Genomic DNA, 14,343 nt, shown 5'->3' with positions numbered 1-14,343 from the left:
CACGAACATGCTATATGTCTTTAATATCAACCGGATTGACATTTATACCCTCCCATTTACTATTGGGTTTCAAATGTATATAAGGTGGCTTAAATTCAAGACCTAGAAATTAATTCTTTTCTAATCTTCAATCGCACTCTCATAACTATGTCTCATCCTGATTTACAGTCTAATCGAACTTATGTTTCCCCATCTCGGATTTCCCCCAGAAAACCTCCTAGTACTCTATTTTAAATATTCCTTATCGCACAATATTACCAACCCGAAGATAATTAGTGTCACCAAAAGAGAGTTAGGGCACAAAGGAAATTATTTAAATAGACAAAGGTTTATATCATAATTAATTGTATTAGTTAGACTATATATGGAGTTGTCGCTTAGAGATAAAAGAAAAACTTGTATTTTAAGATTAATGGTGAAAGGAAATGATAGAAGGTAATATTACAACATCTGTGAGCGCTGCTGCATTAAATGTCTTCTCCTTCAAATCACTAATCCACTCTATTGGATCTATCTCAATCTCAAGATCTAACACATGGATTTCATCCTCAGAGAGCTTCCTTCTTCCTCTTAGATCCTCGTCTTCAATTATTGAGATTGCATCGGCTACTACATTTTTCTTTCCTTACAGATATTGCAAATCGATATCTAAATTTGCTAATAGATCTGACCATCTCTATACTTTTGTGGAAAGTTCGCCTTTCTTACGTATAGGCAATGGGCCTGCATGATCAGTTCTCAAGACAAATTGTCTTCCCTGTAGTAGATACTTAAAATGTTTCAGTGTCAATATAATCCCCAGTCAATCCAACTCTCCTATAAGATAGTTCATCTCTGATCCTTTCAAAGAGTGTGAGAAATATACCACAAGTTCTTTCAGACCAAAAGTCTCTGTCACTTCTTCCAAGACTGCATCGACACCATGCTTAGAGGCGTCAATCGTCAGTCTGTACAACATATTCGGTCTGACCGCAAGGAGCACCGACCCTGACAAAAGAATCCTTTTCAATTCCTCCACTACCCTATTCTGCATGTCAGACCATTCTGTCTGTTCTGTTAAGTATATTTGTATGGGCTCAGTTTTAGTTAGGCAATGAGGAATAAATCTTCTATAAGAACTAATTAAGCCTAGATCTTTTGTGTTTCGTTAACAGTTCTTGGTATTAAAAAGTTATTTTTGGCCTTGTATTTGTCTTAAATGGGATAAATTTCATTCACTCCGACGCTATATCCCAAATGCTCTACTTCATCGGCTGCAAAGGTGCGCCTCTTCTTCTTTGTTATCAGTCCAACATTCTTTAATCTATCCTATAATATATCTAAATGAATCCAATGTTCGTTCGATGTGTTGGAAAATATTAATATGTCATCCAAATATATATTTACAAGATTCAAGTATGTGAATAGATCTGCTATGTACCTTAAAAATGGAATATGTGCATTAACTAAGCCAAAAGGCATCACAGTATTTTCCTACTTACCATTAAAAGTGACAAATTCTGTCTTATCTCTATACTGTTCCTTCATAGTGAACCGACGATACCCACTATGTAAGTCAAGAATATCAAATATAGATGCGGAACCAACTTTTGCTAGAGCCCGATCATTAAGTGGTGAAGGGAATAGATCTTTGACAGTAGCTTTGATTAAGTTCCGATAACTTGCATGCAATCTGTTTCTCCAACCCTTCATCTTAACCATCATAATAGGTGAATTAAGCGGTGGTTTATAAAGTACTACAAACTTCTTGCCAATAAGATCTTTAAGTATAATACTAACTTCACCTTCCAATTTTGGCGTTAACCTATATGGTTGTGATTTTAGAATCTTTACACCCTCTTTGAGTACTATATCCTGAAAGATATTGGCATCTACATTTAAATATTTTGATGTTAAGTCGTTCCTTCTTGTTGTCCTATAATTAAGTCGTAACCACTCGGGAATCTGTTCAAAAGAATGATTTTCTTAAGGGAAAATTGTATAAATTGCAAAAATCTGATCATATTCTTCTTCACCTTTATCTTGCATCTCTTCAACAATAGTATATATCGTATTATTTTGAGATGCAATCGTTAAATTCATTAACTCAGGAAATTTTTTAAAAACTGGAAATCCAATAAAGATATCAATCATGATATTATATGTGATATAAATTGGAATAGAATAACCTTTACCCTTTAAATTCAGAGCAAATTGAACTGTTTCTGTAGTAGATGCGGTTTTATTTCAGGCAACTCCCTTGAAAGTAACTAGAGGAGCTTTCTCTAATTATTAGGTTTAATCGATGAGCAATGTTTCTTCTGATAAAAGATGTTGGCGAAACTGTATCCAACAAAATATTTTGCGAGCAATTATTTATTTTATGTCTTATTTGTGGAATTGAGCCAATTTGGAAAACTTGGAGCAACAATCGAACTTTGTTTAAAATTGGTAGCCTGTAACCCTTTTATTCTCTTTGTAATATTAGGGAGAATCCTCCTTAGTTGGTTTTTCAGGACAATATCTCACCAAATGACCCATTTTCCCACATCCATAACATTTTGGTGCATTATGGCGGTTATTATATTTTTTTTGTTTTCCATATTTCATATTCTGCTTGGATCTACTATGATTATTAAATCTCTGTGAGTTATAAAGAACAGGAGCAGCAGAGATGTTCAATGATTTTTGATTATGGTCAATCATTCCATTAGCGGAATTAGTTCCATAAAAAGTTTTCTTATGAGTTTTATTAATATCGATACCCCGAAGTTCGTCAAATGATCTAATCTGTTCTGCGCTTTTGCATGCTGCAAGGAGTGTTTTTGGTTGACCATATAACACTAACTGAGCAGTTCTATTTTCTAAACCCCTGAGATAAAAACAAAGCAAAAAATCCTGAACTGTTATTTCAGGTGGAAAAAACCTTACATATTCATTAAATTTAAGATTATATTGTTCCAATCCCAATGTAGATTGTTTCATTTCCAGCAATTGATTAATAATCTTATTATAATCAACTTTAACTGCAAAATGCTCAATGAATTGCTTCTTAAATAATTCAAATTTATGATCGTTTGTACTGTGATACCATTCTAATGCCCATACTGCAGCATTTCCATATAATCCATCACACATGAGTGCTATTTTCTCATCATCGCTTTGAAGTTGCCTTATAATGATCTGTAACGCAATATTTGCGAGAAAAGTTTGTAACTTGATACCATCATCTGGTCCACTAAATATTTCAGAGACAGTGACTGGACCTCCAATCTTTTCTTCAGAAATTCTTACTTTTTTCGCTGTTCCATTTGACATGATTTATAGCTTTATATTACTACTCTATGTGGTAATAAACCGAAATCTTCTATACTTTCGTTTCACCATTCATATTAGAATACGACTAGTTCATTTATATCTAAATGACAACTCTCTATAGAGTCTAACCAATGCAAATTATTTTTGATATAAACCTTTGTCTATTTATACAATTTCCCTTATCTCTCTCGTCTCAAGTATTGTGACACTAGTTATTTTCTGATCTGATCGGACTCTCACCTGATGGTATTCCTATTTCTTTTAAGAAAATATACCCGTGATTTTAAACTAATCACAGCCAGCTTCAAATAGGGTTTATGATTAGAAACTATTGGAATGTTCCAGATGTCACATTGGTTTTAAAGAATTATTCTAGTATCTTACATTCAGAATAAACAACAGAAATAAAGGCATCTTTCCAAGCTCATATAATATCTAATTTAGGTATTTCAGACTAGTTTATATATTAAATATTATATATGAAAGGTATAAGTAATATAATAAGTCTGTAGTTAAGAAACACGTATCTAATATCAAGATTCAGCCATTGCTTCCCCTCTGAATATTATGATGTCTGTATAAATTCGAATAACTCTGATTAACTCTGTAACGATCTGTAATAAAACAACTCGAAGAATTAAAGAATATTCTTTTATAAAAGTATGTCAAAATAAATATCTTAACAATCCTATACAATTCTCACTTGGCTCGTCGTCATATTAAGAGAAGAGAAGAGAAGAGAAGAGATATATAACACATAGCAATAAAGTTGTGTTGAGTAACGTAACTATATTAACAATATTGTCGGGATTATAGTTGTAGTACATGGCATTACTGGCAGAACAAACCCAAACGACAGGTAATTATACAATATTACAATAGTTGACTTAATATAGGATATCTATTTGAGGAATAATGGAATTACAATATATATGAAATAGGTTTCTCAATTAATTCATTTTGATTACTTACAGTATAAAAAGATGCATTGTGAATTTATGAGCAAAACAATTTCTTTTTGTTGGAAATTGAATCTATATTTGAAGAATAAACTAGTCACACAATATCTAATCATTGTTATTATACGTCTTTTAATTTGACTTCTTCCCAAACTCTTGTCACTTGTACAAATATGTTAAAGTATATTCAAGAATGGATATATTTGACTAATTTGAAGGTGTTTATAAGATTGGTTCAAATTACACTTGATATTCTTTTGCTCCTATAACCGGATAGATTTTTGCATAATATTTGCAGGAAATTCTTTTTGTTTTATTTGAGCTTTCATATTTAGGACAGGAAAAAGAATATCTTGTTACATACGTTCTGTACTGATCAAAAGATGGTCTTATTATAGAAATACACTGTTCTATTTCTCCAAGATATATCTCCATTAGAAACGACACGATAAGACTCTGACACCAGAGACTTCAATGACATATAGGACGCGACAAGGTGTATTCTTTGTTATCAATTCTTAATTTATAGACATCTAATAATTGTACGTAGAATAAGTGTTTGGACTTGCTTTTATTCTATTCGTCTATTTGGTAGTAGACTAGTACTGTTAATAAGTATATTTATTAATTAAAGAGTTCTATATCCTCTTCTTCTAATGTACTAAGTAACTACTATTAGTTTTTATAAATGTCAACGGTAATAACAAATATTATCTGGTGTCATAGATTATACAAGCAATTCGTATGAAGATATGTCGAAACAATACAAATATCGGCGGCTTTGAAGAGTAGCTTTCCTTAGGTTCTTTTTGATATGAATTCATCAATATCCCCTAATGTATTCAAGTAATACTTTCTTTCTCTGTCACCATATACTAGTGTATATTCAGCAGCAGTTCGGATGGGTGAACCATAATAGATATAATCTGGTTTCAATTTCGGTTTTCTAACCTTCAAAGAACTGAAGAAGAAATGAGAAGCCATATTGTCAAAGAAGAAGAAGACATTAAAAATTTAGGAGAAACCGGAAAGAATTTCGAGAAGAGATTCAATATCGACGAAGCTGAACTTAAACGATTTGAAGAATCTGTCGAAAAGAAATTATTCCAAATGGATGAGAAAATCAACTCCAAGGAAACCAACAATTCTGGATCAAAATACCCATCTCCAAATGAGATTTTGGCTAGAGTTGGAAAGCACTTTCCGCACTTAATCATCTATGGAAGTCATGGATTGCTTACAAATTGCAACAAGAATTATAGTGACGTTTCATTACCAAATTCTAACGACATCACTCTAAAAGAGGAACATCTTGACGATCCAGGTCGTATTCTAATGAATATACAAGGGTCTTTAGTGGGCAAACATATCCGCTTCCAAGACTGGGAAGAGGTTCTATACTCATGTTGCCAAGATGATGTTCGTAGTTATCTAACAGACCAAAGAGGGTTGATTGTGGACTGGACAACAGCTATTTTTAAGCTTTTCCAAACCTTCGATTTTAACGCCAAAACACACCAGTGTTTGCGCGAAATATCTCAATTTTATCCTAAGGCTGGAGATGTAGCTAGAGACTACTTTGTCAAACTGATCCGTAAAGGTAAAGCGGTAAAAGGAGCCTCTACACTAGCAATCGTTAGTACTAAGATTCATGATATCCTGATGACTGAGAATTCTCCGATTCCAGGTCCTAACCTAAACGAGATACATAATTTTATTGATTTACACAATTATGTTACGACCAATATCCCAATATGGTTCGTTCTCCAAGGTAACTATGGAAAGAGTAACTCAGCTCCTTTATTCGCTATTCAGAGATCGCAATCCACTTCTTTCTCAGCTTCTCATCGCAAACCCAAAGTTTCGACTGCCACCTTTTATTGCTCTAATTGTTCTTGTCCTAAGTGTTCTGGAACCATTAAACCTTACATGAAGAGGGGTTTCTGTACCAAATGTAAGTGTGAAAAGTGTTCTTCCAGAATAAGACGTTACAAGAAATCGAACATAGCCGATATGAAGGTTAATGTTTTGGAAACCGCAAACCATAATGTCTCAACCGACGACGATGACGAAACTGATGATTCTGAATTTGTTTTTGATGACGAAGGTACTTATTCATTGGAGTCACTCAGTAATTTAGACGACAATATCGAACCTACTTCTGTATTTGAGGTTAACTCCTTAGATGCGAGGCATCCCTAAAGAAAAGAACTTAATCGTTCTTGACACTGGTGCAGACGCAAATTTTACATATTCATATTTATGGAAAAACAACGACCACATCCAGTTTAAGAACCTTTCCATTTCAAAAGGATCAACTAGAACATGTCCTTCACTTACAGCAACACCTGCCTTTGGTGTTTCTCTCATTATTACCACACAAATTTATTTAACAATTCAAATTGGTAATGCCAAAATAACCGAATGGTTTTATGTCATTCCTCAGAAAAGGTCTCACATTATATTAGGTAAACCTTTATTGAAGAAACTACATTACCATTTATCTCCGAAGGATGAATCCCTAACAATCCAAGATACTACCATCGATGTTACACATTTCCCAGGTATTTCTGCTACTAACACACTATTAAAAATCGAGAAAATACCATTTCTAACTCAACTGAAGCATGAATTTGCTGAAGTATTTTCTTCCAATTTCTCGATGGACCTTAAACACAAATTTACTGCTCATATTTCCTTAATTAATTTCCCTTATACCACTCCTAAAGCATATTTTGCTAGCGGATTACGTCGTGAGGCTATTCGGAAATATGTCGATCAATCACTCGAGAATGGTCTTATAAAACCATTATCACCTGAAGAAGTCGTCGCAGTTAGCCCTGTATTTGCTTTGCAACAGTCCTCAGAGAAAATCCGGATTATTACAGATTTGAGGAAAGTAAATAAGTACTTACAATTCACACCTCGTCCGATTCCTACCTCGTCCGATTCCTACTACACAATCCATTCTTAGTGAACTATCCAATCATACTGTTTTCTCCGCGTTTGATATTCGTAAAGCATATCAACAATTACCACTATCTGGTGATAAACTCGGTATTATAACCGAATTTGGCACGTACAAGTTTACACGAATGCCATATGGCTTAGCCTCGGCTCCATATTGGTGGGGTGAATTTATTCAGCGGATTATTGACGAGATATCTACATCCACTTCTACCGTAATACGCTACTACTATGATGACATCATTATCGCTTCAAAATCCGTAACTGACCATCATCAGATTGTTTTAAAACTATTTCAAGCACTTAAGAAGAACGGCTTATCAATTAGCGAAGAGAAACTTCAATTAGCTTCTGATAAAGTCACATTCCTTGGTTATGAAATTTCTGCTGATCGTATTGCTATAGAACCATCCAAAATTGAAGCGATTCGTAAATGGGAACTTCCTACGACAAAAGAAAGCATTCTAAAGCTCGTTGGTTTCATTAATTATTTACGGAACTTTATACCTGAAGCTTCGGAACATCTACGTCCATTCTACGCTATGATCGATCCAAAAATACATACTACACTACCTCATGTGAAAGAAATCACTCACACGTCAACACCTCCACTTAACCATCTGAAGGAATGGATCGCTAGATCTCTTACTTTAAAACTATTTGACCCTACTGCTCCAACTGTGATATTTTCCGATGCCAGCTTAACAGGTGGTGCATCCATAATTTTTCAACCAGAAATTCATAATAATAAACAGACACCTATTTCCAATTACATTACTCTCGGTTAGCTTTACCCCTACCCAACAGCGTTATTCTACTGTCGAACGAGAACTATTTGCTGTTTTACACACATTGGAAAAAGGAAATTTAGTGTTATCTTCTGACATAACCATATATACGGACAATAAAGGCATCATCAGTATCGGCAACTCCGATCGTAATACACATCCGCGTTTTACTAAGTACCTCGATTTGTTGAATGGACATCGACTAAAATGGAAATACCTCCCTGGCGCAAAGAACGTCTTGGCAGACTACTTAAGCCGCTTAGGTTTGAACGATCAACCAGAGCTGGATCTCGATAGCTTACAAAAAGATGCTATTGATTTATCCGTCACGGAACTTTCATCACTGAATATAAATTCAGCCACAGAACATCCAGATACCCCTGCTGATGATCACCCGGAAACCAATCCCATTACAAATATCAATAATCCGATACCTACTGTTCCGTCTTCTACTGACACTACCCCTACCACTACTTCCACTATTAATTCTTCTGAACCTGAAGAACCTTTGGATCCTGAATACGCCGTGGAGAATGTAAATTCTTTAACGATGTCGCAATTAATTCAAATACAGACCATTCTAGCCGAGAAAGCTCAGAATATACGACACCTGTTCTCAAAAGTCATCGACAATTTCTTTATATTTCGGACCTTCATTATATTAACCTGGATTTAGTTCTGTATCGTGTTGTCATTGACAATGACTATATCGAAGTAGCTACCAAGCTACATGAACTATATCACTGTACTCATCATGTATTGCAACTGGCCATGCACGACCAGAAATTATGGAATCCAAATTCGAATCTTCTCCTACTTGATGTTGTAAAACAGTGTCCCCGTTGCAAGACTTATCAAAAGTTCCGTGAGCTTCCCATTGAATTACCTGAGATTCATCGAATCCCTGTTTTTAGCCGTTGACATTTAGATTTTGCTGGGCCGTTAAAAGACAATAATGGATACAAATATTTCCTTCTGGCAGCTGATTATACATCAAACCTTATAATCGTTAAACCGCTACGAGAACAGACTTTCCAAAGTGTATATGAAATAATGAGAACAATTTATGCTACATTTGGATGTCCCCATATGTTAATAACGGATAATGGCCGACAATTCGCGAATACCATTATACCAGAGGTGGCTAGAAGCCTGAAACTTAAATATTATCAGAGTTCCTCCTACCATCCTAGAGGTAACTCCAAAGCTGAACGAAGTGTTAAAATGATTAAGGAAGTTTTGAAGAAATTAGACCCTACCTTTGATAAATGGGTAGCTAACCTTTTCGTTGCAGCCAATATTGTCAATAGCACAAAGATGCTTTATGGATATGCACCTAGAGAAATAGCACTTGGTCTCCCTAGTGAGGACATTGCCGTTGATTTCCAACAAACAATACGCAGTCTTATCCAAAAAGAAGATGATGAACCTGGGGAGAATATGGCTAACCAAGAGCAAGCACATCTAGCTTTAATGAGTCATATAAAAACGAAAGCCATTCGTCTTAAAACGACAGACGAACGAATTAAGATTCGAGAGCTGTTAAAGAATGCGAGAAAAGACACAGATAATTATGTGCCTTACACCCGCGGCGAAACAGTTTATCGACTCCGTATAAAGAAGAATACGTTCGAATCAACTTGGGATGGACCATACCACATCGAAGAAGTTGTAGCTAAGAATACTTATAAGCTACAAGACAGAGATGGAAAGGTAAGGAAAGCGACCTATGATGGCTCGAAATTGAAACCTGCTTATAGCTACTATGGCTCACCCATCCGAACTGCGGCTGAATATACACGAGTGCATGGTGATAAGGAAAGCTACTCTTCAAAGCCGCCGATATTTGTATTGTTTCGACATAGCTCAATAGGAAATTAGCAAAGAGCTATGATTCTAGATAATACGTGTTACTATCTTTCACACGTATAAAGAATACCAGTAACCACTATTTGAAACAATCGTATATTATTGTTTCAAATAGTGGTTACTTTGTACATTAGAAAGAGAATATAGAACTCTTTAATTAATAAATATACTTATTAACAGTACTAGTCTACTACCAAATAGACGAATAGAATAGAATAAAAACCATAAAAGCTTTTATTCAACGTACAATTATTAGATATCTACAACTAAAAAATTCGCAACAAAGAATACAAAGGTATACGATCATGTGATCATGGTAGAGTAATCACGTTATGTTACCCGACTTCTAGCTAAAGAAAAGGGTAATAGTTTGAGATTTATTTTATTTTACTTACTACACTATCCCAACGCAAGATTTAAGATGAATGAGTAGATGCCCAAAAACAGTTCCAGCAACATCTCTTTACGCACTCCCCCCCCCCCATTATGCTGGTCCCTCCCTCTAAAGTGAAAAGTGTCTTTCTGCCTATCGGTAGAGATAACGTTTGTTGCCGTAAAGACAACTGTATTGCAAACAGAATAGAATGGGAAAAGCAAAAAGATCTAAAATTATTTGTTTCCAATCTTCTCCTGATAGTATGTGTTTTTTATTTTTTTTCTTGCACACAGCAAGCACAAGAAATACAGATAAACTGTGGACTAGCATGGTAGTTAGATTAGAGTGTTGATTGTCGATAAAAGCTCAAAACGAACTCGTAAAAATAACACAGTTTTGCTAAAGTTTCTGTCGCACATACTACAAACGTTAAAAAAAATTACACAGAATTTCAACCAATACAAGTACTAACTAACCATTTACTTACCAATTCCCTGTTAGTCGTCGTCTGCTTAAGTTTTCATTTTCATTTTCATTGTTTTACTTTTTTATGTTTGTTGGAAACAGCAATCCAATACCACTTTTCCTACTATCTTCAAACCTAACTAGATGTTTTTTTCAACACTTGACTAAAAAAGAAATAGATCCTAGATATTAAGAAAAATGTATAATAATCCTTGTAATCCAATCCATCTCGTCTACTCCACTCCAGTTCACTTCACTTCACTTCACTTCACTCCGACCTGCATGGGGGCAGTTTCGTTTCACACAGTATACTAGAGACAATTGGCATAGTATACTTGCCACGCCTGGAAAAAAGTAATGAGAAAATGGTAACTTCTTGAAATCTCGACAAAGCTCTTGTTTCTGATGCTTTGTTCTTTCTTTCTGTCTTGCTCACCTTGACTTGCTTAGTCTGTTTTATGTTGTGTTGTGTTTTTCCCATGAATCTTCCCTTTCTTTGTTTGACTCATCACATACACACATGCATACAATACGGCAAAAGAGACAACCATACATTTTCTCTGAACTAAACAGGTTCCCCTTTCCACCACTTCCTCTTCACTCTTAGACTCGGGAAAACCACACCAATACAGTCAAGTCAAACACATCCACTATGTTCACTATACTGTCTCTGTCAACTTATTTGCTGGTGGTGGTGATTCGTTATCGCTCTCAATTCTCATCCATACATACATCTCTTATTGCTATTATTGTTCTTTATGCCACCGTAACCGGCTCCTTCTTCTTCTGGTGAGTGTTGCTTGCTCTGCTCCCTTTCTTCAACAAAAAATTTCTCACAATTAATTATAAGTCCTTGCCAACCTCATCATCATCTCATCGCATCGACTAACTCAACCACAAGAAGAAGATGAAGAACAAGAACAAGAACAAGAACAAGACGAAGCAAAAAAGTGAAATCAAGATGTCAAAAAACAATAAAAAAAAGCCACCACCACCACATCCAGAATTACACATCCACCACCACAACTGCATAGTGTTGAAGTTCCTACTTGGTCTCTCGCACTTCTTTTGGGCTTCTTTGAAAGAGCTTTGATAATCACAGAATCTAAAATGATTTCAAATCTCGTATGGATGATTCACTAAGTAAGCAAAACTGTCCTTCTTACCAATTCCTTTTATCTTCTATCTATCAACCTGACCTATCTATCTACCGATCTGATAAATTTTAGTAACGTATGTATGTCTGGTATATGCATCTATGTTTCAAGTATAGTGAGTGTGTACGAATATGTATCTGTTGAATTTACAAATTGCAAGGCAAGTATACTACTTTAAATTTAAATTTAAATTTATAATTGACTTGGTTCAAGCTAGTGTGTGTGGCATCAAAAAATATAATACTAGTAATAATAACAACAATAATCTATAGTAGAATTGCCGTTGAGGTGAATAGATCAATCAAGCTTAGAAAAATGGTAAAATTGTAAAACACATTTCTTGTTTAAAATGTTCGATTTTATGAATCAGAATTTTCGTTTCTGTTGGGGAGGAAAAATATAGGGAGGCATTAAAAGATATAGATATAGATATTGATCAAAAGATCAAAAGATAACGAAATTACTACAATAGTAATGATGTAACCTTCAATCGAAGAACTGTGATTTTTGTGTTAAGTTTAGTAAAATGTGTGTGTAGCATGCATGGATTCCTTCTTTCTTTGGCTCGTGACCAAACGGTGGTGTCATTTCTTGTACCATTCCATTATAATGCAATGAAATTTGGATTCCCATTATTCTAATAACCCAGTTCACTTTCTAATATACTGTTGTTGTTGTTGTTGTTAATATCGTTACTGGGACAACATATATCTGAACTCTCCTTGTTGTGAAATTTTTTGAGAATTACTTTCATATTACCTATCCACCACTGTTGACTTCACATTTCAAGTAATACTTATATTGGTAAAAGAAAAAGGGTCTTACAAGGTGTAGTTGATATTTGAATCGTTTAACGTTTCGAAACAGAATATATATAAATGGAAGCTTTTAGATGTTCTATTTCATTGATCTGTGGATGGAATGATGAATAATCAGATCAGCTTGTTCCATTTTGTATTCTCTTCGTATCCTCTCTCTCACTCTCTCTTGACGTTGGTTTGGTTCTTTATTCTCAACAACAAGCATTTATTGGCTTTCTGTATATATTAAGTAAAATTAATTCGTACTGGTTGTCTAGAAAATTTATTCATCAAGATCAATTGATAGATTAGTTCATGTATATAATTGCAAATAATTTTTCAGTCAAAATTGAAAACAAATTATGATGTCAAAGCTAAACTCAAGTGCCGTCACTGAAACTGTGCAAAATTTAATTAAAACAGATGTAGAGTTAGGTTCACAATTGCTTTCTCTATTATTGATCAGCAGAGATAATTCAGAAGAAATAATTAATGCAATAAACAAGAACGTTTCTATCTCGTCAACATTAAATTCTTGTGATATTGATGAAAATATCAATGACAGCAAATATACCTATCAAACTGAAAGCATAAATAAAAAAAATGAAGCAGATGTTATACAAGGACAAGCTATTATATCTTTGCATTATAAGTCACATGTTGATGATGAAGATGATGAAGATGATTATAAAGACGACGGTGAAGACGTGGAAAAAGAAGTCGATGATGATGTCGATGATGAAGACGATAATGACGATGAAGAAGACAATGATGGTGAAGACGACAACGATGAAGATGATGAGATCCCAATAAAGAATGAGGAGTCTCAAGAGATAAATAATGAAGATTATTTAGCATTACTGGAGAAAAGAAGAAGAAATACAGAGGCAAGTGCAAGGTTTAGATTAAGAAGAAAACAAAAATATTCGGAAAGTTTAGCAAAACTAGATAGTTTAAATGTTGAAATTAAAAACTTAAATTTAAAAATTGATGAATTGACAGAAGAAAATAAGTACTGGAAAAATCGTTTAAATAGGGTAAACGAAATGAAATCAAATGAATTACTTTATCAAATCAGGAAGAAAAGTACATCTTCTTTTTAAATATATACTAAATCGTACTTGTCATCAAAATAGGATTGATGACACAGCATATGCATGCATAGATTCACTTTAAAATGAATATATAAATTAATTTATATAAATGACAAATAAAAATGGTCTTGGAGGTTTAATTAATAATGTTACGTGTTTTTTTGTTTTTAACTAAAGCTACTAATGCTACTCTATTATGAGAAAGCAGTCTTGGAATTTATCATCGGTGACATATACTGTTGTATTAACTTTTCACTACATGTATCATTTTTCCATCTACGAAATATATGTTTACGTCCAATTAAGTCTACTGGTTGAACGACGTTATCATCACTAACTGCTAATCGATTCTTAGGATTCGAATTGTTATTACTATTCTTGTTTTTGATACTAAAATATACATTCCCCTTTATTTTATGGAAATATCTTGAATTTCCTTCGTAAAACCAATTACCGTTATCAGATCTTGTTTTTAATTTGATTGGAAATTTCTCAATGAATTTATCGGTAAGTTTATTATCAATTTTACCAAATATTTCCTCTTGTTTATATTCGATTTTACGTTTTTCTT

The 14,343-nt window shown here is 34.1% G+C and overlaps 6 protein-coding genes and 1 pseudogene across 6 annotated transcripts; 5 read left to right on the top strand and 2 right to left on the bottom strand.

Moving 5' to 3' along the window:
- Nucleotides 1-454: 454 nt before the first annotated feature.
- Nucleotides 455-1,965, bottom strand: Kpol_250p7pseudo (annotated as a pseudogene).
- A 498-nt stretch (nucleotides 1,966-2,463) lies between these two features.
- Nucleotides 2,464-3,297, bottom strand: Kpol_250p6 (AGL178W family transposase; the record flags this gene model as incomplete). Its single annotated transcript, XM_001642305.1, has 1 exon — nucleotides 2,464-3,297. The coding sequence occupies one exon, from the start codon at nucleotides 3,295-3,297 to the stop codon at nucleotides 2,464-2,466; it is 834 nt and encodes a 277-aa protein (XP_001642355.1).
- Nucleotides 3,298-5,228: 1,931 nt separating this feature from the next.
- Kpol_250p5 (Tkp3 protein) lies at nucleotides 5,229-6,458 on the top strand (the record flags this gene model as incomplete). Its single annotated transcript, XM_001642304.1, has 1 exon — nucleotides 5,229-6,458. One exon carries the CDS (start codon nucleotides 5,229-5,231, stop codon nucleotides 6,456-6,458), a length of 1,230 nt encoding a protein of 409 aa, XP_001642354.1.
- On the top strand, nucleotides 6,442-7,230 carry Kpol_250p4 (Tkp3 protein; the record flags this gene model as incomplete). Its single annotated transcript, XM_001642303.1, has 1 exon — nucleotides 6,442-7,230. One exon carries the CDS (start codon nucleotides 6,442-6,444, stop codon nucleotides 7,228-7,230), a length of 789 nt encoding a protein of 262 aa, XP_001642353.1.
- A 121-nt stretch (nucleotides 7,231-7,351) lies between these two features.
- Kpol_250p3 (Tkp3 protein) lies at nucleotides 7,352-8,011 on the top strand (the record flags this gene model as incomplete). Its single annotated transcript, XM_001642302.1, has 1 exon — nucleotides 7,352-8,011. The coding sequence occupies one exon, from the start codon at nucleotides 7,352-7,354 to the stop codon at nucleotides 8,009-8,011; it is 660 nt and encodes a 219-aa protein (XP_001642352.1).
- Nucleotides 8,012-9,064: 1,053 nt separating this feature from the next.
- Kpol_250p2 (Tkp3 protein) lies at nucleotides 9,065-9,892 on the top strand (the record flags this gene model as incomplete). Its single annotated transcript, XM_001642301.1, has 1 exon — nucleotides 9,065-9,892. The coding sequence occupies one exon, from the start codon at nucleotides 9,065-9,067 to the stop codon at nucleotides 9,890-9,892; it is 828 nt and encodes a 275-aa protein (XP_001642351.1).
- Nucleotides 9,893-13,040: 3,148 nt separating this feature from the next.
- On the top strand, nucleotides 13,041-13,781 carry Kpol_250p1 (bZIP transcription factor; the record flags this gene model as incomplete). Its single annotated transcript, XM_001642300.1, has 1 exon — nucleotides 13,041-13,781. One exon carries the CDS (start codon nucleotides 13,041-13,043, stop codon nucleotides 13,779-13,781), a length of 741 nt encoding a protein of 246 aa, XP_001642350.1.
- Nucleotides 13,782-14,343: the final 562 nt, after the last annotated feature.

This window comes from Vanderwaltozyma polyspora, genomic scaffold (assembly GCF_000150035.1).
Source record: "Vanderwaltozyma polyspora DSM 70294 KpolScaffold250 genomic scaffold, whole genome shotgun sequence".
NCBI lineage: Eukaryota > Fungi > Ascomycota > Saccharomycetes > Saccharomycetales > Saccharomycetaceae > Vanderwaltozyma > Vanderwaltozyma polyspora.
The sequence above is the reverse complement of the archived record's forward strand: the minus strand, read 5'-3'. Positions and strand labels throughout refer to the sequence as shown.